The sequence below is a fragment of the Dreissena polymorpha genome, unplaced genomic scaffold (genome assembly GCF_020536995.1).
Source record: "Dreissena polymorpha isolate Duluth1 unplaced genomic scaffold, UMN_Dpol_1.0 chrUn091, whole genome shotgun sequence".
NCBI lineage: Eukaryota > Metazoa > Mollusca > Bivalvia > Myida > Dreissenidae > Dreissena > Dreissena polymorpha.
Window position 1 is genome coordinate 62,263 of NW_026273405.1, and position 27,222 is coordinate 89,484.

Genomic DNA, 27,222 nt, shown 5'->3' on the forward strand with positions numbered 1-27,222 from the left:
GACACTTTACGCGCATGCGCATAGCTCTATTTCCCAGGGCGCGATAAGTGCATCATCATGGCCGCGATACGCTTGGTCTTTATCAACCGGTTTTATGAGTGTAACTCGTACCTTGTCTCATTTCAGTAACAGTAATCCCGCTAAGCCGACCTTCACCTTCAATCTGGAGTTCCAAGGGCAATACGACGCTGTAGTTTTGTCACAAGATTTCAAAAATGCTGTTGACACGTAAGACAATAAGTTTTAGTTTGCCTTTCCCATTATAGATTATTTGCCTTTCCCATTATAGATTATTTGCCTTTCCCATTATAGATTATTTTTAATATAAAATTGATTTTATCAAATAATTAACAATTACATAGAGGATATTTGTTGGATTCGGTGTGTTATCGATTTTAATTCACGAGTGATCATAGAAATTAATATTTTCATGAGTTGCGCAGCCACGAGTGAAAATATATATTTTCAATAATCACGAGTGCATTAAAATCGATATTCCACTGAATCCAACACATTTTCTTTTTATTGTATGCTTTTTTGACCGTTTATATACATTGGTAAAGAGTTAAACTAAAGAATTTCGCTGGGATAATGACGTCACTTCGTAAAAAAATGACGTCATTTCACAGTAAACAGTGAAAATTATCGATAATTTTCACTGTTAATTTTCACTGTTTGAAACAGTGAAATTATCAGTTTTAATTCACTGATATTTCTCTATAAACCACCTGAAAGCATAAAATAAAAACATACATACATACAAGAATGAACTCTACAATACAAGTTTGAATCTTTTCAACACAGCATTTAACCTGTAATGTTTTTCTAGATTGAGTGCGTTTTGTTTAAGTTTGAACAGATTAGTGTATAGAATGACTTTGTTTTTGATTGTCTGTTGTGAAATAAAATCTCTATGAAAATAATTCTGTATTAAAGTTATAATTATGTATTTGTTAATCAAATAATTACGTAAATAAGAATGCCTGATGTAATCCCTTTAAAAACAAAACACTGACTTCATGGATTTATATATTTACATTGATTATTAATTTTATTTTTTATTGAATATAATACGTTTCGACTGTATTGCAGATTGATAAGTAATTACAGTATGTATAAATATATTAATGAATACAGCGGTAAGAAGTTGTTGTATCGGATCTTATATAGACCCTGAAGCAGATGCAAGCCGCATCATGCGAAAATGGGTTTTATGCCATTAGCGTCCATCGTATCTCCAGACAATCATGAACTTTTGCGCTGTTCTGAGAAAACTGTGCATAATGCATGTGCGTAAAGTGTCGTCCCAGATTAGCCTGTGCAAACCGCATAGGCTAATCAGGGACGACACTTTCCGCTTGTATGACATTTTTCGTTTAAATGAAGTCTCTTCTTAGCAAAATTCCAATTAAGGCGGAAAGTGTCGTCACTGATTAGGGGACTGCACAGGCTAATCTGGGACGACACTTTACGCACATGCATTATGTCCAGTTTTTTCAGAACACTGTCTCGACTAAAGTCACGCAATGCTTCGTGGTCTCATTAGAGGGTAGCTCCCGCCCAGACTGCGCGAACGCCCTGGTTGGTAACGAGCTATGCTGACTGCAAATTTCATAAGACCGATTTTCGTATGCCGCGCTTAATTATAACAATTGTTCAGTTCAGATGTTACTACGAGTCATTGCGTAGAAGCCCTTAGGCATTACACATGTTTTTATTTAATTTCAATGTGAACGTTCTTTTTAAGCAATTTTCCTCAGTACGTGTTTGATCGCTACAACTTCTACCAGATCGGGGACCTACAAGTGTTTGCGAGAAACATCCCCGCGTATACGTCTGCCGGATTCGAGTTTCAAATACTTAATATAAACTGGTCCAGCGCTCTTGGTGATGCCTCTTCCAGTTTATATAAACAGTATGCTGACGGGTTTTGTTCTAGGGTATGTGAGAACGTGTGTGAAATCCCCATAAAAAACATTATACTTAGATTAACCCATTCATGCCTAATGGACTCTCCCATTCTTCTAAATTGGATCAATTTATTCTCAAAATTAGGGATGTCTTGAATATTTATTTCTATATTTATAACATTTCTTACAGAAATTCATTCAAGCAAACAGCGCAGACCCTGATGAGACGCCGCATCATGCGTCGTCTCATCTGGGTCTACGCTGTTTGCCAAGGCCTTTTTTTCTAGACGCTAGGCATAAATGGGTTATCATATTCGTTATACTGATCTTAGAGTACGCAATAGAACGCAGTCCGCACTCCGCGTAGCCCTGTAATTGAATTATGGGTATAGTCCGTGTTCTGGGAAAACGAGACTTAACGCATGTGCGTAAAGTGTCGTCCCATATAAGCCTGTGAAGTCCGCACAGGCTTATATGGGACAGCACTTTTCACATTAACTTGGTTTTCCTTAAGAAGGGATTTCCTTTAAACGAAAACTAACATAAAAGCGGGAAGTGCCGTCCGTGTTAAGCCTGTGCGGACTGCAACGGCTAATCTTTGACAACACTGTACGCACATGAATAGAGCCCTGTTTTTCCCAAAGCGAAGCTCATATCAACCTTGTAAAAAATGTTCAGTAGTTGCAAAATATTGACAATTTCCACGCAGAGATGTCGTTCTTTTCTCTTACGTACAATCTCTGCCATCACAAAAAGATCTTACCAGATTTGAGTATGATTACAATGTTTTAGTTCAAGTATTATATTATGAAAAGTGGTATAATTGTCTTTTATATTTTGAAAATAGTGTATAGGTTTAGGTTAATTATCAGAAATAAATCACCTAACATACAAAAGTGAAAATAACAACGGTAAAATAATTGTACCACGCGGCTAGGCTGGGTAATGAAGGCAGGGATTTGATCGAGCTAAGCTGGTTCCAGTCAAATATCTGCGCGGGGGCTTAAATATAGTTTGTATGCGTTTCAGATCAATACCATAATGCAGGGCATCCTGTCATATGACACCTGTCGTGTTACTGGATTCAAGTACGTTTGTCTTGTTGAATGCAGTATTTTGCAATGCAGTTTATCACCGTCGGTGAATTACAAATTATAGTTCTTATAATAGTTTTATAAAAGATCTTGACTTCATATTTGTTGAAATGACATTCGCTGTACATGTAAATAACACGTACATGTTTTATTTCCAAGAAAAGAATAACGTTTGTAGCAGAAGATAAAGAATCACATAGTTATTTTAGTATAACGATATCATTTACTTATAACTGCAATGCCGTTTGCGATCTATAGTTCTTTTCACAACATGACTAGTGTGTGATAATGATTTGATGTTAAGAAAAAAAAGATTTTCAGTATAACATAGTTATGATTTATGAAATCTTGAAATACAATAGTCAAGTTGTACTTAACTTGTTTATGTGACCCAGTTTGCTATTCACATACATAGCGCAATATATATATTTCAGAAATTCTCAGCCATTCTTGAACATGACCGTGAATCTGAGCTTCTTTGCCAATCTGAACTCCTCTAGTGCGCGTAGTGTGGTTGCTGAGCGCATATCGGTTTTCACGCCCTTTGAACGCTACAACAATCTCTACATCGGCAACCGGGTCGACCAGCTGCTTGTCTATTTTGATTCGATAGTGCAGTACTACGAAATTCCCTACGGTATGTTTAAATGTTTTTTTTGCATGTGCCTCACTCTGAAAAAAAACGGTGTTTTACGCATGTTCGTTAAGTATTTCCCAGATTAGATTGTGCCGTCCGCACACGGAGTGCATAGGCTAATCTGAGACGAAACTGAACGCACATGCACTACGGCCCGTCTTGTACGCACATGCACTACGGCCCGTCTTGTACGCACATGCAATACGGCCCGTTTTGTACGCACATGTACTACGGCCCGTTTTGTACGCAATTGCACTACATACCGTTTTGTACGCAAATGCACTACGGCCCATTTTGTACGCACATACACTACGGCCCGTTTTGTACGCACATGCACTACGGCCCGTTTTGTACGCACATGCACTACGGCCCGTTTTTCCTGAGCAGCCTCATACAATTTAATTTTGTGTTTAAGAGTTTAAACTATACAAACGAAGAAAGCAGATATATTGCAGTCTCTGTCGGTCGGTTGTAACACGGTCGGTCGGTATTTCTGTTCTTTCCGCAAAAGATTGTCAAGCGAACCTATTTAATATTTCTTAAACCAGATAAATTAAAACCTAATATATACCATCACAATGAGAAATGTAATTATTTGAGATAGACGATCATTCCAGGCCAAGTGACTATCACATTCCTAGGCCAAGTGACTATCACATTCCTCGGATATGTGAATTTGTTTTAACTTGCGGTGTTGGTATGATAGTCGCGTTTGGGATAAATAATTTATCACGTGACATATCCTTACAATGCATCATTAGGCCCGGTCAGTGATGTCGAATATCCTAAAAGTGCATCATTAGGTTCGATCAGTGATGTCGAATATCCTAAAAGTGCATCATTATGTTCGGTCAGTGATATCGAATATCCTAAAAGTGCATCATTAGGTTCGGTCAGTGATGTCGAATATCCTAGCAGTGCATCATTAGGTTTGGTCAGTGATGTCGAATAACCTTTAAGTGCATCATTAGGCCCGGTCAGTGATGCCGAATATCCTAAAAATGCATCATTAGGTTCGGTCAGTGATGCCGAATATCCTAAGAGTGCATCATTAGGTTCAGTCAGTGATGTCAAATATCCTAAATGTGCATCATTAGGTTCGGTCAGTGATGTCGAATATCCTAACAATGCATCATTAGGCCCGGTCAGTGATGCCGAATATCCTAAAAGTGCATCATTAGGTTCGGTCAGTGATGCCGAATATCTTAAAAGTGCATCATAAGGTTCGGTCAGTGATGTCAAATATACTAAATGTGCATCATTAGGTTCGGTCAGTGATGCCGAATATCCTAAAAGTGCATCAGTAGGTTCGGTCACTGATGCCGAATATACTAAAAGTGCATCATTAGGTTCGGTCAGTGATGTCGAATATCCTAAAAGTGCATCATTAGGTTCGGTCAGTGATGTCGAATATCCTAGCAGTGCATCATTAGGTTCGGTCAGTGATGCCGAATACCCTTTAAGTGCATCATTAGGTTCGGTCAGTGATGCCGAATATCCTAAAAGTGCAACATTAGGTTCGGTCAGTGATGTCGAATATCCTAACAGTGCATCATAAGGTTCGGTCAGTGATGCCGAATATCCTACAAGTGCATCATTAGGTTCGGTCAGTGATGTCGAATATACTTAAAGTGCATCATTAGGTTCGGTCAGTGATGCCGAATATCCAAGAAGTGCATCATTAGGTTCGGTCAGTGATGTTGAATATCCTGAAAGTGCATCAATAGGTGCGGTCAGTGATGCCGAATACCATAGAAGTGCATCATTAGGTTCGGTCAGTGATGTCGCATATCCTTAAAGTACATCATAAGGTTCGGTCAGTGATGTCGAATATCCTAAAAGTGCATCATTTGGTTCGGTCAGTGATGCCGAATATCCTTAAAGTGCATCATTAGGTTCGGTCAGTGATGTCGAATATCCTACAAGTGCATCATTAGGTTCGGTCAATGATGTCGAATATCCTTAAAGTGCATCATTAGGTTCGGTCAGTGATGTCGAATATCCTAAAAGTGCATCATTAGGTTCGGTCAGTGATGTCGAATATCCTTAAAGTGCATAAATAGGTGCGGTCAGTGATGCCAAATATCCTAGAACTGCATCATTAGGTTCGGTCAGTGATGCCGAATATCCTAAAAGTGCATCATTAGGTTCGGTCAGTGATGTCGAATATCCTAAAAGTGCATCATTAGGTTCGGTCAGTGATGTCGAATACCCTAAAAGTGCATCATTAGGTTCGGTCAATGATGTCGAATATCCTAAAAGTGCATCATTAGGTTCGGTCAGTGATGCCGAATATCCTAAAAGTGCATCATTAGGTTCGGTCAGTGATGTCGAATATCCTAAAAGTGCATTATTAGGTTCGGTCAGTGATGTCGAATATCCTAAAAGTGGATCATTAGGTTCAGTCAGTGATGTCGAATATCCTAAAAGTGCATCATTAGGTTCGGTCAGTGATGTCGAATATCCTTAAAGTGCATCATTAGGTTCGGTCAGTGATGCCGAATATCCTAAAAGTACATCATTAGGTTCGGTCAGTGATGCAGAATATCCTTAAAGTGCATCATTAGGTTCGGTCAGCGATGCCGAATATCCTAAAAGTGCATCATTAGGTTCGGTCAGTGATGCCGACTATCCTAAAAGTGCATCATTAGGTTCGGTCAGCGATGCCGAATATCCTAAAAGTGCATCATTAGGTTCGGTCAGTGATGTCGAATATCCTAAAAGTGCATCATTAGGTGCGGTCAGTGATGTCGAATATCCTAAAAGTTCATCATTAGGTTCGGTCAGTGATGCTTCTTTATCTGACTTGATCGTTGACTGTGTTGGATGTTTCAGATGGATGGATAATGAATGTTACCTATTCGCATTTCGGAACACCATGGGACACCAAACTTCTAAACCAATCCAGTAGCGAGTTCATCATTAAACAGACCTACTTCTGTGATAAGGTACCCCAATCTATAAATATACACCACACTTTACCAAGCTTTGTTAGAGGGTAGTTAACCAGTCGCCATATGCCAATCCAAATAAATGAACAACCAACAAAAATCTTGTTAAATTACTCAATGCTATATATTGTCACCCTGTTTTATTTTACCCTTGCACGTTGTTGTGATTTATTTTCGACAGATGACCGAGGCATTTAAGAATTCTTCGCTTCTTGGCAGCCGTTACCTCAAGTGCTATATTCACAGTCTCAAGTAAGAGGGCGTTGATTTCTTACTTACACACCTCTTACACTGGCACTTACCTTTTATGTGTGGATACAAATACGAAATACGATTGTTGTTCCTATATCTATACCAGAGTTTCGAGTTGCTTCACAAGATTCACAAGATTGTGTATTGGTGCACGATTTGCACCCAATAAAGAGTCCTTTTCACAGAGTTTGGCTTGTATGGAAGTTTGTCGTTAAACGCTTTATATTGATTAATGTAAATATTGGATCTAAAAATATCCAGTAAAAAATCAAGAATAAAATTAAAGAAAGAAAATAAAGTAACCCTCAATAGGACTCAAACCAGTGAACTCTGGAGTCCTGGAGAAAAAGTGTACCACTTAGACCACTCGGCCATCCCCGCTCATACAATGAAGGATGCATTTTATAGTTAATATACGCAATCCAAGTAGTTTTACAAAATATAACGACAACAACAGAAATTTCCAAATTATTCAATCGTTTCGCGTTGCAACGCGTTATAATTTTCAGGATTTTAAATCGTCAAAAGATATAATGGATATTTTAGAGCATGGTAAATGTTAAGTATAACTGTTTCGTCACAAATATCATAACTAAAACTAAAATTTGCGAATCTGAAACAATTTTTTTGTAACTTTGTCAACCCAAACGTGAAAAGGACCCTTTAATACTCCATCACCGTCCGACATCAATATTTTGGTATGAAACATCTTGAGTAGTTCGTCCAATAAATTTCGATTAAAACATGTACCTGAATCATACACATTATCTTGACGTTTTCTTAAACGAATTGACAGTTTTATGTTTCCAAGTTGTTCGTAAAAAATGTCAGTAGCAAATTATATCGTTCTTTATATCTAAAGATTAAATTAAGGTGTATCGTTCGATTTCTGTTCCACCTAAAGTAGAAGTATGATAATAAATGAAACTTATAGTTGCACATTCGATGGTCCAAATTTGAAATGCCGAAGTTACAAAACACAAGTATTCAGGCAGGAGACGTATTTGTGTTAAACATTTCTTGCACACAATCAAATAAATATTATTTTAAACATGTTTGAAAGTGCCTCATGATGGAGCATGTTCGTATGGAATAAATTTGACGTTAAGTTAATAAATCTGCTGTAAAATGTTTCCTCATCATTTAGACTTGCATTTGTGTGATGTATCGGCAAAATGGACAACTAATTGTAATAGATTTTGTTTCAATAGAATAAATTATTCCACTGTTTTCCATTAGATAGAGCAAAGCAATACGTGTTTTTCTGTTTTACACGGTGGGAGATAGGTGACAACCGCAATTCTTTATTTATATCGTGGCCTCAACTTAGTAACTTGTGGTAACAACATTTAAAATAATTTGTGGAAACAACTAAGTACGCTGTCCACACAACTTATTAAGTTGAAACATCAGCTTAGTAACTTGTGACCACAATTTCAAAACTTGTTCCCAGAACGTATTAAGTTGTGGCCTCAACTTAGAAATCTGTTCATTTAACTTATTAAGTTATTCATTCAACTTAATAACTTGTGGGAACAACTTATTAAGTTGAGGCCTCTGCTTAGAAACTTGTGGCGACAACTTCATAACTTGTTCCCACAACTGATTAGTTGTTGCCTCAACTAAATAACTTGTAAGACCAACTAATTAAGTTGAGGTCACTACGTTTAGTTTAACCAATCAGATTGGCGGTTTCATCTTTACCGTTTTATCACAATTAGTACCCCTTATAGTACTAGGTGCTCGGGTTCGAGCGCCGGTCTGAGCACTATCCCTGTTAGCTATAAATCCCGGTTCGAGCCCTGTCTGAGCACTTGCAATGTAAGCCATGGATTTTAGACTTAAGCCCCTATTTGAGCAAGTTAGCGACTGGGTTCAGGGTTCGAACCCTGGTGTGAAAACTAGCCACAAAAGCGATGGATTCTGGTTTCGAATCCAGGCATGATAGCTCCCGTTTTAAACGATGGGTCTTTGGGTTTTAGCCCCATTCTAAGGACTTTCCCTGTAAGCGACTGCGACCCCAGTCTGAGCATTCGCACCCTACATAACGGGTCCCAGAGGCCCTGTCTGAGCATTCACCCTGTATGCTATGGGCCCCGGGCTAAAATCCCAGTTTACGTACTTACAAGTTAAGCAAACGGACCCTGATACAAGTCCTTGTCTTAGCGCCGGACCCCAAAAAACGGGATTTATAGCTTACAGGGCTAGTGCTTAGACCGGCACTTGAACCCGAACACCCATCGCTTGCGAGGGGAACTCTTATTCCGGGACTCAAAACCAGGAAATGTTGCTTACGGAGCTAGTGCTCATTTCGGCAACCGGTCGCTAAAAAGGCGAGTGCTCAGTATGGTATGTTAGCGACTGCTGTTTGGTTCGAGTCCTTGTGTGAACCCGTAGCTCTCGGTGCGAACGCTCAGACTGAGGTTCGCAACCAGAATCTTTCCCTTACTGGGCAAGTTGTAAGACGCAGGCTTGAACCCGGGATCCATAACTTTCGGAGCTAGTAATCAGACTCAGACAACCAGGGACCTGTCACTGTTGGTGCAAATTCTCACATCGGAATTCAAGCCGTCGCTTATATGGTAAGTCCTCAAACCGAGGCTTGATCTAGAGACCCAAAGCTTTCAGGGCTAGTGCTCGGACCGTCAAAAACCTAGGCATCTAGCACTCGCCTCGTAAACGATGTTCCCGGAATCGAGCCCCGGTCAGAGCAATCGTCCTTTACAAGAAGGGTCCCGGGTTCGAATCCAAAAACCATGGAACACTCTCGTATGAAGCGAGTGCTTCTTGACTCAAAACCGCGATCCGACGCTTACGTTGCTAGTGCTCAGACCGGGGATGGAACTTTGAACCCACTCGCCAACAATGCAAATGCTCAGACAGGAGCTCAATCCCGGGATCCATAGCTTACAGCTCAAACCGGCGCTCTAACCCGAACACTCAACGTACGAGTATGAGGGTACTAACTGTGATAAAACGGTTAAGATGAAACGGCCTGGTTGGTGAAACTATGTTGTGGTCTCAACTTAGTAACTTGCGGCCAGAAGTTATTAAGTTGAAGGAACAACTTACTATGTAGAGACCTCAACTTAATTAGTTGTAGGAACAAGTTATTAGTTATGGCCACAAGTTACTAAGTTAAGGCCTCAGCATTTTATATTATTTTGATCTCTTTTTGCTTCATCAATTCTATAAAATGTACATTATTGAATTATTCTAAACGCAAAAGTTAACGTTTCGTCAATTTACTTAAAAAATACATGGCTATGTTGATACTTAAATACATTGTATATTAAAGGGGCCTTTTCACAGATTTTGTCATGTTTTGAAGTTTGTCATTAAATGCTTTATATTTATAAATATAAACATTGGATCTTAAAAGCCCCAGAAACAATCAAGAATAAAAATTAACAAAAACAGGAAAAAAAAAGTAGCCAGCAGCATGGCTCGAACCAGTGACCCCCGGAGTCCTGGAGTAAAAACGAATTAGACCGCTCGGCCATCATGCCAAGTATGTATAAGAAACATATTTTATACTCTATAAGCAATCTTCGTAGTTTCACAAAATTAAACCACAACAACAGAACTCTCCAAAATATTCAATCGTTTCGCGTAGCAATGCTTTATAATGTTCAGGTTTTTAAAACGTCAAAAGATGCATATAATGGCTATATTAGACCATGGTTAATGTTCAGTATTACTGTTTCCTCACAAATATCGTAACTAAAACGAAAATTTGCGAATATGAAACAACTTTTTTCAATTTTGTCAATTAACCAAAACGTGAAAAGATCCCTTTTATTAGCGCGCAAAATGCCGAAGTTACAATTGTTGTCAGCGCCGTCATTTTGACGTCAATCAATTGCGGTTCGTAATTACATCACAAGACTTTTTTGAGCTGTTGCGATTGGTTAATTAGTTCGTTAAAAAGGGCATATATGCGCATTGATTTCCCGCTTTGCAAGGTATCAAAATCGCGAAATGCCAAAAAATGTAGGTTCGGCATTTTAAATTTGGGACCATCGTCATGTAACGATGTAAGCCAGTACTTACAAACATATTTACATATTTAATTTACGCATAAGTTTATACATTACCTCTAAAGACAGTATAACAGTTAGTTGATTTATACAAGTGTGGATAAGATTAGAACGATAGATTTTAATCTAAGAAAGCAATCTGATTGAGATCTTAGAAGTTACTCATAGTTCGCTCATAGATACGGCAGGTTGCATTGTAAACGATGTAAGTACACTTAGTTGTAATAACAGAACTAATTGCAACGGTCACCGAAAAACTTAGCTAAACCGAAATTTCGCAAACTTAAGTACCTTTTTCCATCAAGATATTCATAAATTATATTAAGTTTTCTCTAATTCTTTGTGATATTTTATTGGTGTCTTTGTTTACTTTTCTTTTTTCTTTTATTATTTTTGTGTGTTCGAAATAGCTTTTTCCATATGTTTTTTTTTCATTTTCTCGTGGGATTTTTTGTTTTCCTGGTTTTTTCCCCATATAGAAATGTGATATTTTGTATCAAAGAAAATTGTATAGAAATCAACATAAATAGAAGAAAACTCAGCATAACTACTTGTACAATACTTAACATAGGTACGTAAGCATAAAAATCCCATGCAGAATAATTCTTATAAGAAAAAACATGGAAAAAATAAACAAAAACCCCATTGTAAAAGGAAAAATCACTTGGGATAATACAAAACATAACATGCGAAGAACAACTTCGTTTATAAATTTCGAAGTGACAAAAGCGCATTGTTTAGCAAAATTATAATTTATTAATCAATAAAAGACTTTAAGCTCAAACTTTATCTCAAAGAGGCACATCTTTAAGGAAAAATGGTACTTCAATTTGATTAATTTTGGTTTAATACTGTTTTTGGTGGCCGTTATGGTATATGTCCACATTGCAAAAAATACATTGTTCAATATAGTACAAATCCATTTAACGGTACTTGACTGACGGTTTAAAAAAATCAAGATGAGTTGTAATGTGCAGAATGACATGCTCAAACTTTGGTTGTGGAATGAAATCCTTGTTAATACCCCAGCATCTATACATGCCGAGATGTATTTGCCGATTGTACTGCCCGTTCGTGCTTCGACTTCGTAAAAAAATCATTAAGTACAGATAAGCTTTTTCGTACTGTGTTTACATAAATGCTGGTCCTCGAAAAGATTAATTGAGCGTAATTTTGCGAAAAACTGCTTAATATATGTGCGTTAAGTGTCGCCCCACAGTAGCCTTGCAGAATACACAGGCTATTCAGGGACGAAACTTTTCGCTTTAATGAAATGTTTGGTAAAAGGATGTGTGTTTTAAACAATATTCAAGTCTAGGCGGAAAGTGTCATCCCAGATTAGTCTGTGCTGACTGCACATGCTTATCTGGGACTAAATATTTTACACAAGCATGAATCCAAGCTCTAATAATTCGAGGCTCAATTCGTTTTTTAAATTGCCTTCTTTTAAGACCCCGTAAGATGTGAAAGAGGACATGTGTGTAAAAATTGAGGTAGAACGAAGCCCTTGTATATAACTATATGTTCGAATATTATGTCATAGTTTTTGTTGCAGCTACGACAACTTCCGGACCGACAAATTTCTCTCGACGGTATCCCTGCTATTCGACAAAAAGCCGCCGATTTTGGACCCCGAACTTCAGAGCATTTTGGAAAGCTTTAGAGTTATTCCAATATCCGGGTCCAATAAGGTCTATCGTTACATAGGCCGTGATATTGTATCAAAAATCGGGGCGACGGACCATATCAAGGTGAATATCAGCCAATTCCTCGACAACATGGGTACCACGCCTTCGGTCCCCGAGTTCAGTAAGTAATTGTTGACTAAAATATAAACATACTGTATTGCTTACTGTTAATACTTTTTTGTTAACAATATAATGATATGTGTTGTTAATGGTTCAAAACAATATTCCAGAAATAATATATAGGTTCTCATTTCAGTAACATGAAATCATTAAGTTGTTTCATCCCAATGTGCTAATTTATAAGCATACTTTTGCAATTAATAATGTGTTCTTTTAATCTGTTTACAAAAACAATTGCAAAGGGACGCATTGATGTTCCTATGAACGTAGAAAAAAATAAGAATAAGATGTATACGTACATAACTGCACTGTAAATTTATTTAAAAAATGAACATTTTTAACGATTTCGAGACTGCGTTCGTTTTTTATTAATTCATGTGTTCAACCAGCATCCGCGCAGAGATTTGGCTGGCTAATTAAAGGGACTGTCAATCGCGATTGACGAAAAAAGAAAAGTTCTAAATGACCGTATTTTTGTACATTACTTCAAAAAAAGTTGTTAAGTTTTCATATTTTCAGTATATTCGGTAATAAATTTTACTAGGTATGTCTACCAGGTTACTACAAGTTTACTATAAATGACGCAAGTAGATTGATCATCATCGTCACGTGGTAAACCCATGAATGCAAATTGTGCATGCGTAATGAATTGTATACATTTTATATATAAAATGATCAACCTTCTTGCGTTATTTATAATGTGTATATCGTTAGGTCACTTATTTTCGCGATGTACTTTCGATTTCGCATCGCGAAATTTTATTACAGAATATACTGCAAATATTAACTTTTTTAAGTAATGTAATATACAAGTTGTGATATTTTAATCAGTATAAACTAATAATTGTAAAAAAATACGGTATTTTAAAACTTCTTTTTTCATCAATCGCGGTTGACAGTCCCTTTAAATCAGAAAAAAATATAAAAAAGCATAAATTCGTATTACTTGGTTTGTCGAAAGTTATTATGGACCTGTATAGGTCACCGATGCGTTGAGCTTGTGTTTATTAGTTAACCCTTTCACACTAAGAAGCTAAGTAAAAATGGCTATGTGCAAACAGAAAATAACAGAACAGCTTGCGAGTAACTCGCAGTCTTTTAAGGTTTTATGCTGTTTGCTGCTCATTAGTATCCAAAGGTTGGAACTGAAACCTTAAAAACTTGGATCTAGTAAGAAAGGCGTTTAATTAAATGCAACGTTCTAAAGGACTACAAATGCGTTAACATACGTATCAAAGTGGTAATGGGTTAAGTTCATGTATGTTATTTGGGGACACTTTATATTGACTGAGCTATGGCGGTAAATTGGATCACATACACTGCCGTATGTTTCAGCAACTACTTTGACGTTCGACATGCCTCTCGTGAACTTCACAATGCTTCCCGCCCTGAGTGTCCCAAAGTCACCGGAGTTCCAAACCCTTGCCAGCTCCTTCTGCTCCAGGGTATGCGCCTTGTTTGTTTCCGTACATAATAAGGCCCCGTTCGAAAAAAAAATCTTAATGCATGTGCGTAAAGCGTCGTCCCAGATTAGCTTGTGCAGTCCGCATAGGCTAATCAGGGACGACACTTTCCGCCTAAACTCAATTTTCGTGTAGAAGATGCATCATTGAGACAAAAAATCCATGAAAACGGCAAGTTAGGCATTTGTGGACTGCACAATCTCATCCCAGATGAGACTATACGTACATATATTTAGCCCAATTTTTCGCAGAACGAGGCGTAATTGTACAGGTGTAATGTACCCTTGTATGCTAGCCTTCGCAATACACTTATCATTTGCAAACAATCTTATTCAAGGTTTCAGTGTTATCTGTCGTGTATTGATATCAGGGTCTGTTTTCTACTCCATTTAAGACTGAAGAAAAAATAATATAGTTAGAACAAAGAAAATACATCCAGTCAATGTATATATGCTAAGCAATTATTGAATATTCCAATTCAAAGAAAAAATTATTCATAGACTTACGTCTAAAAATTGTAAATACAGGTCCCGGTTTTATAAGTAAGATTCTTTTATAAAAAGGGTTTGCGCATTTTGTTCAATGCGTTTGTATGGATTATATAGTATGTTCAATGCGTTTGTATGGATTATTTAGTATGTTTGGTATCTGACTCTTATTATAGAAATCTGTAATCATATTTGTTATAATGTTGCGTACAGTTTGCCGTAAAATGACTACCTTCATTATATATTACATGTCCAAGTCATTTGTGTAAACATTATAGTTATTTTTAGCTATATTAATTTTTGTTAAAGCAAGCAGACTGAATATTTCCCTTTTAAAAGCACTAACAATATGCATCATCTCTTTGAAGGTGACTCCCTGGTTAAGCAATTTCGACAGTGGCATCCCTTCTTACGCAAGAAACAATGGGTGTGGCCTTTCTTCGTTTGGGTACGTTATCTTTTGTATTTTTATTTGTAAATACATTTATTTGAAGCCATTTTTCAAACTGCCGATATATACTTAAGTAAAACACACGTTAAAAGTTCTTTTTATTAGAAGAGTGTATTGAATAAAATGTAGCCTATAACAAAATAATCAAATATTAATAGGACAAAATTATATTGCTCGTGCGGGGCTAATATTTAAACAAACACAACATATAAATAAGCAATGCAACAAGTAAAATATTGAAAATGTGTTAAACATACAGTTTTACGCTTAAACGGTTTACATGTAAATAAATTACTATATGTGGAGCTGGGTTTGGAATTGGTAGAGCGTGCACTGTCTTGCTACATGAGCTAGCTTTTATAGTGACACGGTAGAGTGTCTGCCTGATTTGGAACCGAGGTGTCCGGCGTTGATTCCATAGTGGGTGGTGATTTTTCTGGCAGGGTAACATATGATGAACAATCTGATGAATAGTTTTGGCATTATATAAAGCCGCTTTGTATGTTTTAATTCCAGTATGAACGGAACGAAGCCCTATGTGAAGGTCATCATGCGTTTTAACGAGGTGATTACGCAACAAAACGCGATTCCCTTCGTCGATAGGATTAGTAAGATCATGAAAGAACATGCGAGTCGTCTAATGTTTGGAAACACCGTCGTCCTTTCTGTAGCCGATTTCCGAATACCGAAAATAACATTTCGACCGGAAAACGCCAACCCGTTAGTGCAGGATGTCTTCATGACCTAAACGCCGATCCGTGGCTAGAGAAAACATTCCGCAACATCTGCTTAATCCATTTATGCCTTGTGGACTCTCCCATCCTTCTAAATTGGATCAATTTATTTCCAAAATTAGGAATGTCTTGTAGATTTATTTCTATATTTAGAATATTTCTTACATAAATTCCTATAAGCAAACAGCGCAAACCCCGATGAGACGCCGCATCATGCTGTTTGCCAAGGCCTTTTTGACGATGCGAACAGCATCGTCCAAGGTTTGATAATCACCTAAAAAAAAATCACAATGGCAACCTATGTAAAAGACCGAGCCATTCCGATTGAGAAAACTCGATTTTTCAGTTACTTCCCTTTTGCATTCGCCACTGCGTATAGGCATTGATAACATTCTCCTAGCAGAGTTGTCGTTCGTGTTTCAACATTCAACAATGGCCGCCACCATGAGAGTCTCGATTCAAAACTTTCTTACTGCATAAATTGGCTTGTTTCGCGATTTAGAAGCTGTCATTTAGGATATATGAATTATTTATTCACTAAATCTCCGCTTATGACAACAATAGTTGTAATTCGAAGGATATATACTCGATGTGAATGAAGGACTTTCTGGATCGTAACAGCTTGACACGGCAAAACTGGCATACTGGTATTTTTAGTTATCAATATAAGTCGCATTGTGCTTTATAAATTGTATTCGAGCATTTTGCGACTTATTGAATGACTATGATACACGATATCAACATTTCATCGGGGATTTGCATATCACCAAGCTGTCCTGAAATTCAACATTGCTTTCAAACTCTTTGCTGGTTTGTATACTCTTTCTTAGTGTTAGTACTTTTTTATCATTTTAAAGTTAAATGAACTGTGTCACAGTAAAAGAGACATTAAGGCGATTGTGGCCAGTTTGGATCTAGATCAGCCTGCATTCGCTTGAAAGCTCTTTGCTTAAAAGCGTTTTTCTGACAATAACAAATAATTTAATTGGATACTGATTTGACTGCACTTTTCCTGTGACCTGGCTCAAATAATAGAATTGTCATTTATCAAATTATTTATTTGGAACATTAATAAATTCGATGATATTTCTCTATAAACCACTCGTGAATTAAAATCGATAACCCACCGAATCCAACAAATATTCTCTTTTTATTTAAGGCTTTCTGGTGGTTTAATAAAACTGATAACTTCTTTGTTTCAAACAGTGAAAATTAACCGTGAACATTATCGATAATTGTCACTGTTTACTGTTAATGAAAATTTAAAATATTCAAGATAGCAACTTGATATTTGGCATGCATGTGTATCTCATGGAGCTGCATATTTTGAGTGGAAAAAGGTCAAGGTCATCCTTCAAGGTCAGAGGTCAAACATATGTTGCCAAAATCGCTAATTTATGAAGACTTTTGCAATATTAGAGATAGCAACTTGATATTTGGCATGCATGGGTATCTCATGGAGCTGCACATTTTGAGTGGAGAAAGGTCAAGGTCAGAGGTCAAATATGTGTGGCCAAAATCGCTAATTTTATTAATACTTTTGCAATACTGAAGATACCAACTTGATATTTGGCATGCATGTGTATCTCGTGGAGCCGCACATTTTGAGTGGTGAAAGGTCAAGGTCATCCTTTAAGGTCAAAGGTAAAAAAAAATCAATGCGGCGTAGAAGTGGACATAGTGTTTCTGACAAACACATTTCTTGTTTACATTGGTTTCCTTTTTTTTACTAGCATCCGTGTGCAGTCTTCATTAATGGAACAGAACTGTGTAGGTTTTAAAAAATCTGCTTCATCTTGTAAGCGTAATTTCATATTTTTCTCAACTTTAAGGGGAGATGATTCTGAACTTATTCTTACGTTGCTCATTTACGATAGGGGTTGAGTACTCATTGATATGAAAACACTGTAAAAGTTTAAATGTGTTTACGAACCATCCCACCCTCTCACACATATATTTCATGGGCATAATAAAAACAAAAAATGGTTACTATAAAACAGCATATTTATTTAAACTAAAATGTCTACATCAAAACGAAATGTTAACATAGAGCACAAATAAAATAATTTGATTCTACTGGGTCTCGGACCTTGAGCCTCTCACACGTGGAGCGAGCGTGTAATCACTACACTACGGAACCGCTTGAAAAATCACCTTCTAACTAATATATTAATACGCTATTAATAGTCGGTTTAAATGTAAACCCGGACGTTTAAACGCTGGATAGTGAGCGGGGTTAAAGGTCCATACCAAAGGGTCCGTTCTTAAAATATCACCCTGTAGGAGGACTTGATAGTAATGAGACTGGGGTGCTGTGATGGTGCTTCTCATTGATAAGAGGCTGCTTCCTTTATCAAGACTCATTATTACAATTAATAATACGTGTCGCGCTTCGCGCTCTATAGCGCCTTTATTAGTAACTAGGTGGTTGCTATGATAGTGGAACAAAGAAGTGAAAGCAAATTGTGCCTTTGATCTCCAATAATATGTGCACTTATCTGGATAAAATGGCAAAAACGACAACACATGGTTCAGTGACAAGAAACTTTAATTACTTTTTATGTCACTTTTAGTGTAATAAAATGCATATATTGTACATATTTATTTAAAACAGCATATTATCTACACATTGAATGAATGCCAGGAAGTTTAACCGGCTCTCTCTCAAGAAATTACACTTTGAGTATGCCTACCCCCATTCATTTTCACGCAATGAATTTAAGTCTAAATGTGTATATCACTTCTTTTTGGGTTTTTTTCTAGTTGCTTATTAAAAGCTAGTTATAAACCATGACATATGAAGAAATTTAGCTAACTTTGAATTAATATTGTTATAAAAATACATTAATAATACAATCTTAAGGTCATCTAAAGTAAAAAGGCAACATATGAATACAGCCGCAGTTCACCACAAAATGTCAACGTTTCCCAATATTAAGTAGCATTAAGATGTTTTAGTTATACTGTTTCTTTAAACATGAAGCACAATAATATACAACATATATTTTAATAAAAACAGCCAGATTAATGACAACTAGAGGTTCATAATTTAGTATCAGTATAAAGCCATTGCGTGATTTTGACTTGCCGTGTGTCATTTGAAAGCCATATTATCTCGTTCCGTCACTTTTCGTCACTGAAAAACTGACCGATTTTAGGGTGCCTACTTACTGTGTCTGCGATCCATAATTCAGTTTTATTTCAGTCATGAAAAGCCTTAAAGGCAAAGAACATATGATTGTTAGACGTGCTGTTGCATAGAGGAACTCTAAAGCGAGCAACAGCTGAAAACATTGCAGGATATGGACTGACCTTGTGTCATTTTAAAGCCATATTTTCTCGCTCCGGAGAGGACGACTTTAGGGATACCTTCATTGCTAAAAACAATGAGGGGCTACCAAAAGTCACAAACGCAAAAATATATTTTATCTGATGTGGTCCCTAAAATCGGTCAGTTTTTCAGTGACGAAAAGTGACGGAACGAGATAATATGGCTTTCAAATGACACACGGCAAGTCAAAATCACGCAATGGCTTTATACTGATACTAAATTATGAACCTCTAGTTGTCATTAATCTGGCTGTTTTTATTAAAATATATGTTGTATATTATTGTGCTACATGTTTAAAGAAACAGTATAACTTAAACATCTTAATGCTACTTAATATTGGGAAAACGTTGACATTTTGTGGTGAACTGCGGCTGTATTCATATGTTGCCTTTTTACTTCAGATGACCTTAAGATTGTATTATTAATGTATTTTTATATCAATATTAATTCAAAGTTAGCTAAATTTCTTCATATGTCATGGTTTATAACTAGCTTTTAATAAGCAACTAGAAAAAACCCAAAAAGAAGTGATATAGACATTTATACTTGAATTCATTGCGTGAAAATGAATGGGGGTAGGCATACTCAAAGTGTAATTTCTTGAGAGAGAGCCGGTTAAACTTCCTGCCATTCATTCAATGTGTAGATAATATGCTGTTTTAAATAAATATGTACAATATATGCATTTTATTACACTAAAAGTGACATAAAAAGTAATTAAAGTTTCTTGTCACTGAACCATGTGTTGTCGTTTTTGCCATTTTATCCAGATAAGTGCACATATTATTGGAGATCAAAGGCACAATTCGCTTTCACTTCTTTGTTCAACTATCATAGCAACCACCTAGTTACTAATAAAGGCGCTATAGAGCGCGAAGCGCGACACGTATTATTAATTGTAATAATGAGTCTTGATAAAGGAAGCAGCCGCTTATCAATGAGGAGCACCATCACAGGACCCCAGTCTCATTACTATCAAGTCCTCCTACAGGGTGATTTTTTAAGAACCACATATAGAAGGCCGCAGGCCTGACCTGTATCTTGCCAGTGGTATGGACCCTTTGGTATGGACCTTTAACCCCGCTCACTATCCAGCGTTTAAACTTCCGGGTGTACATTTAAACCGACTATTAACAGCGTATTAATATGTTAGTTAGAAGGTGATTTTTCAAGCGGTTCCGTATTGTAGTGATTACACGCTCGCTCCACGTGTGAGAGGCTCAAGGTCCGAGACCCAGTAGAATCAAATTATTTTATTTGTGTTCTATGTTAACATTTCGTTTTGATGTAGACATTTTAGTTTAAATAAATATGCTATTTTATAGTAACCATTTTTTGTTTTTATTATGCCCATGAAATATATGTGTGAGAGGGTGGGATGGTTCGTAAACACATTTAAACTTTTACAGTGTTTTCATATCAATGAGTACTCAACCCCTATCGTAAATGAGCAACGTAAGAATAAGTTCAGAATCATCTCCCCTTAAAGTTGAGAAAAACATGAAATTACGCTTACAAGATGAAGCAGATTTTTTAAAACCTACACAGTTCTGTTCCATTAATGAAGACTGCACACGGATGCTAGTAAAAAAAGGAAACCAATGTAAACAAGAAATGTGTTTGTCAGAAACACTATGTCCACTTCTACGCCGCTTTGATTTTTTTTTACCTTTGACCTAAAAGGATGACCTTGACCTTTCACCACTCAAAATGTGCGGCTCCACGAGATACACATGCATGCCAAATATCAAGTTGCTATCTTCAATATTGCAAAAGTACTCATAAAATGAACGATTTTGGCCACATATATTTGACCTCTGACCTTGAAGGATGACCTTGACCTTGACCTTTTACCTCTCAAAATGTGCAGCTCCATGAGATACACATGCATGCCAATATCAAGTTGCTATATTGAATATTGAAATACTGCAAAAGTGTACATTAAATGAGCGATTTTGACCCATATATTTGACCTTTGACCTTGAAGGATGACCTTGACCTTGACTTTTCACCACTAAAAAAGTGCAGCTCCATGAGATACATATGCATGTCAAATATCAAGTTGCTATCTTCAATATAGCAAATGCTATTGCAAATGTTAAAGTTGGCGCAAACCAACCAACAGACCAACCAACCAACAGACAGGGCAAAAACAATATGTCCCCCAGTATATACTGGTTGACATAAAAAAGGAACTATGAAATATTTGGGGGTTAAAACACAAAATCATAGATAATGGTTTTTAACACAACATTATTATGATAAGAATTATTATAGTCATTCTAGTTGTTTTGTCGGTTTCTACGCATGAAATTGTGTACGTATATGGAGCGGACTACTTCTAAATTCCTCAAGCGAATGAAGTGAAACTTGAAACATGTCATCCCAGTGAGGTGTCGATTTGCAAGATACAATGTCCACGGGCGCAGTTTTCAGTTATTTCTTAATTGTTTTCTCTTACAATTAGCTATGTATGTGGCTGCTATTCCTGCGACGAAGCAGTTCGGTGGATGCATATAAAGTATTGTCAGATATACCGAAACATGAGCGTTAAGCTAAATATTTATTCAATCAAGGTAAAGATATAATTACAAAGTAGCACACATAAAAATTTATGTATAAAATAATTATTAATCAGTATAAATAACGCCTTATGGTCTCGACAATCATCAATTGTTAAATGGTATAAAACATCAAAAAGTATCAATTTACCCGCTTTGTTGTCAAACCCGGGATGAAAATCTTAAAACTAATTTATGTGAGTGAAGATTGGTATATACGATTACAAAACACCGATTAAAGTTAGAATTTTTTTCTGGTAAATATCGAGAGAGTGTTTATCTTTTGAACATCACAAATTAGTTAGTGGCTAATGTGAGGCTATACATCATTCATTTGAAAAGCATTTAAGCTTTTGTACAAAGTATAATTTGAAAAGAATTACGGATATACGCTTGAACCATAGCCTACTGCTAGCAACTACTGTCAAAATGTCTCATGAAATCAGTATAACTGTATTTATTTATTTGATTACATATATAGAAACGTGTACACTGATTATGAAAGCTTGGACATCAGAATACATAAAATATAAAAATTATAAAATACGTCAACAATGTGCATTTCCTACGTAACCATGGCAGTTTGGCTTTGTATACATGTAGTTTCGAAATAAGCAGACATTTGGAAATAATTCAAAATTATGTATGAGCTAATCGTATACAAGAAATTTTCACACAATTATGGACTCATTATTTCACGCCAGTTTAACACCCTTCAACAAATTTATGCATGGCCTCCGTGAATTCCTGCTCGTCCACCTGACCGTCAGCTGCAAAAAAAGAATCACGTGAAAACCAAGCAAAACGCATAGCGTATTACGGAGATCATCGTATGCTTTAAAGTCGCCACCAGTCGAGCAATATTGTAATGGTTTCATATTGTTATTTTAGAAATTAAACTAAAACGCCTTTATATATATTGAAGTAATTGTACCATATATATATATATATGAGCCTCGCTATGGGAGAATGAGGTTAAATGCATATGCGTAAAGTGTCGTCCCCGATTAGACTGTGCAGTCCGCACAGGCTAATCAAGGACGACACTTTCCGCCTAAACTGGATTTTTGTCGAGATCCGTCTTTCCTTAACGAACAATACAATAAAGGCGGAAAGTGTTTTCACTGATTAGCCTGTGCGGACTGTCATACACGTGATACACAAACACATAGGAAACACATACGCATGAAAAAAATCAGGGGCCACCGACCTGAACCTGACAATTCTCGGCATGAGGGAATCTAATTAATAGCAATACAAAGAATACATTTCATTTTAATTAACATTAAATTACATAAAGGTCAAACCTGAGCAACAGGCTTACACTTTGAGAGGAACGATAAAATTAAACTTTAAAAAGTACCAACCATATCTCGCCTTTGATTAAAACGCTTTAGAGTCAAAACATTATATTAATACATTTTAGATCATCTTAATGCATTTTCAGTACTACGCAGCAATAGTGGTCGTCAAAGGCCCAATAATATAGCTCTGTTCTGTTTACAAATGTACTTAATTTAAGACATAAACAAAACATTTTTTATATTTTATTAAAATCATTAACATCTTATTTAAAACTTCAATTCACTAGTAATAAGGTAAAATAATAACGAAATAAATTTATTGATCAGTCATGACGTTATACAATCTCGCACTTTGTTGACGCCGGACGGCGACGTGATGACGTCCTTATTTTAAACGCTAAGATATTTAAAGTTACATGTTCACCATACACAAATATTACTCGAATATGTCCAACAATTATGTAACAAAAATTAAAGAGCTGAATTTCGAGTATTAAAAAACAAGATTAAAAATAAAAAAAACATTACTAAAATTAATATTCCACGTTTCAATGTTTAGATATATAATATGCACTGCGACTTTGATAATATCTTATGCCGAGCTTTACTCTGACCAGTTAAAGGAAATATACAGTGCTTCATGCAAAACATGTACAGTATATTATGGTATATCATAATGAAAGCATAGCTTACATAGTCGACATATGTTCCGCTAGGAGGCGCATTATTATACATGAAATATTCTAATGCGACCGATCTGTGCAACAGGTGTTCAAGTGTGTATGTGAGTTTGAGTTTGTGTATATTAGCCTCGCCCTGTGAAAAGGGGGTTTATTGCATGTGCGTCAAGTGTCGTCTCAGATTAGCCTGTCCGCACAGACTAATCAGAGACGACACTTTCCGCCTTAACTGGATTATTGCAAAGAAGAGTCTTCCTTTAAACGAAAAATATTATAAAAGTGGGAAGTGTCGTCCCAAGTTAGAATGTGCGTACTGCACAGGCTAATCTGCGACGACACTTTGTGCACATGCATTAAACCCCTTTTCACAGAGCGAGACACATATGAGGTTGAATCATAAATAAGATTAACTCACCGTTTTTGTCAAGCGCCTTAGCCAATTCTCCTGTTGTTTCTTCGTCACCAAAAATCGCTTCGAGCTCATCCCTTGTTATCATGTCATCTTCGTTTGCATCGTAGATCATGAAAGTGCACGGATTCACGTAAAGTTTCACTTTGAAACGCACCGGCTCCTCCTGCAACGTCCAATGGTTTAACAGGTTGACACGAACACACAAACACACTTTGATTGAATGATTACCTTTTTTAATTTTAAATACAATACCATTGCTTTTACAAATGTATATATGTAATCTTTTTTGCAACATGTATTCTTGATCACTCATCAAAGCAATGTTTTTTGTAATTGACCGGTATCATCAGGTTATGTTACAGTCTTTTATAAACTTTTACATTCGGTTACTTACTTTTCAAACGAATGACTGACTTGGAAATATGTTAAACAATATATAAAGGTAAGACAATATGTAATATGTGTAGGATTGGCAGGATTAAATATTTATTTACATGAAGACTCATTCGTATAAAAAAACAATATCATAACTTTACCAATGTCTTCTAGTACAAAATCATTTCTTACAATATTTGACTCTTTCTGGACTTTCTTTCCAAGTCAGGTATCGCAGACACTGTGCAATTTACACAATGCATCCACGCTTGATTTTAAGGTTTTGACATAATTGACTAAGCTTTGCTCAGTTACTAGAGCGCTGTACTACAGATCCGAGGATCGCGGGTTTGATCCCCGTCGCGACCGCATAAAGCATGTGGTGATTAGCCATGATATCCTTTCTACGGCTAATCACACCCTACCTTTATTTCAAGTAGGGCAGTTGTAAGTTACTTGTATGTGTACTTTAAACTGGTAAACTAAATATCGTAGGAAAATGCGAGCAGAATATCTGACAGCTGTAATTTGACTGAAATACTGTAAAAAATCCGAATAAAAACACAAACATAATTGACCAACACAAAAATTAATTTTAACTTACATCAGTACTTCTCCTTTTCCACCAACCCGCCTCTTTGCCGAGCATTGTCATTAGGCCGGAGATAGCGCCGGTAGATATAACACCAAATAATACAGTAACCACAACACGTCGAGAGGGCTCTAATGGTATGCTGTCCTCGTTGGTTCTGGCACTCAAGCCCAAAGCATTTCTCTCACCACACGAGACGCGTGTGAGTACAAACGCTAGAATCAGCACGTACAGCATATTTTTCCTGCAAATCGTTCAAATATATACACATTTAATAATGCTATTACTTTTGCTTGGATACAAGTATATGGCAGGGTATTAGTCTTAAGGTAGTGTAAATACCATTACGCTCCAGCGTTTTTATACGACGTCGGCTTACGTCATCATTCATAATAGAGTGTACTCAAGTATATACGGCTTCATTCGGGAAAGTCTGTTTTATTTCGGTTTTCGTTGGAGAAAATATTTTTTTATTTTTTTTTTTAATTATATGCATACTTAGTTTCGTTTTGAAAGATGGCTGTTCAAAAAGTGAGAAATTATGCCGTTACATTAAAAATATGGAAAACAAAACGTGGGGATTAGCTTTCTAAAGCTTTGAACAAATCTTGACATTTATACTTGTAAAACAGTATTTTTCTTTCAAATTAGACACTAGGAAGCGGTCTATATTGGATTGTAATCGTGTTATAATAATTACCTTCTACTTAATTGGCATATATGCATGTATTGTGATAGTCGGACAATTATGATTATCATATTTTATAGTAACATTTTGTTCGGCATTGCGTTATGCGCAGTTGCGCATGTGTACATATCTTTTGTGGTCATAAGGAGGTAAACATAATAAATGAAAAATTGCAAATGTAAGGGTGGAGAATAGAAACCTATTTCGCATGAACAAAAAACACACAATTTTCTCTTTGATTCTGAAACGAATGAAAACAAGTCGCCATCAAACGCTATTTATATATGCGTATTTTATTATTTATATTTAATATATTTTCCAGATATAACAATAAAATACATTAAGAAAATGGTCAAATTATACAGCCTCGCCAAATTTATTATTTTATATAAACAAGCTAGCCCGAAAATGCATTTCTTTTTCTCTGATTTCATTAACACATACGGCACATATGTGTATTTTTAATGTTAAACATTTACTCCTTAATCGTTGTTCTGACTTTAAAAGAACATTAAATGTTCAAAAAAGAATACGACAGGTACAGCTTCAAAAAATATATGACCCGCCACTGTCTTAAATTGTATGCAAAAGTTATATGACATGTACAATTAACCACCAATACATTCCCCAAAATAATCACATTTATTTTATACTAAATTTAACATGTGCATTTTCTTAGTACATAAAAAAGTTCTTAAAAAGATCCATATGATAACAGGTATATGAAAAGATTTTCATCTTTTACAGACCAGTGTGTGCTACCTTTAATGATTTCTGCGTCTGTTGCCTTTACTTAATAATTTAATGTAACTCCTTATTAAAGTAAAGCAAGATATTTGTTATAACAAACACTTGAATTAACCGACATGTTCTCCATACTTAACTCGCATTTAACAAATTAAACAATTTCATTTATAAGCAAAACAATAAAACAATCTTTAAGTGTTACCTTTGATTTAAATACGCGTTGACGTTGCCTGTTGAATTACTTAGACCGTTCGTCCAAGCAAAACTTTCGGTGACTTTAGACCTTCTATGCCTTTCCTTCTCCAACGTCTGAATGTATAGCAATAAGCCCGATGGAATTCGGGATTCTACCCGGGCAAACGCCTACGTATTGCATCCGATTGAATGGTATGATAATTGACAGGACGCCTTATCGATGATCGCTCCGCCCACTTAATAACGTGGCTTAGTGGTTATCAAACCTTGACAAGCTAACACCAAAATGGCTTCTTTGCCTATAGACTGCATATAGATTTACGCGATATTCCTGACGATTTTTATGGACTTTGTTAACACCCTTTACACTTGTAAAGGGATTGATATCATTAAGTTATTCTGCAAATGCAAAAAATATACGATTATAGAGAACATCAGCTATTTATAACGTGTACATCGGTATATTAAACACGCTCTCAAACGCTTGCGCGTTTATCGAAATCGAATCC

At 36.3% G+C, this 27,222-nt stretch overlaps 1 protein-coding gene across 1 annotated transcript; it reads right to left on the reverse strand.

Annotated features, from left to right (window-relative positions):
- Window positions 1-21,707: 21,707 nt before the first annotated feature.
- Window positions 21,708-26,819, reverse strand: LOC127864055 (uncharacterized). Its single transcript, XM_052403737.1, has 4 exons — window positions 26,721-26,819; window positions 25,096-25,327; window positions 24,120-24,279; window positions 21,708-22,490 (listed from the first exon to the last, which is right to left on the reverse strand). The coding sequence occupies exons 2-4, from the start codon at window positions 25,318-25,320 to the stop codon at window positions 22,426-22,428; spliced, it is 450 nt and encodes a 149-aa protein (XP_052259697.1). The 5' UTR covers window positions 25,321-25,327; window positions 26,721-26,819; the 3' UTR covers window positions 21,708-22,425.
- Window positions 26,820-27,222: the final 403 nt, after the last annotated feature.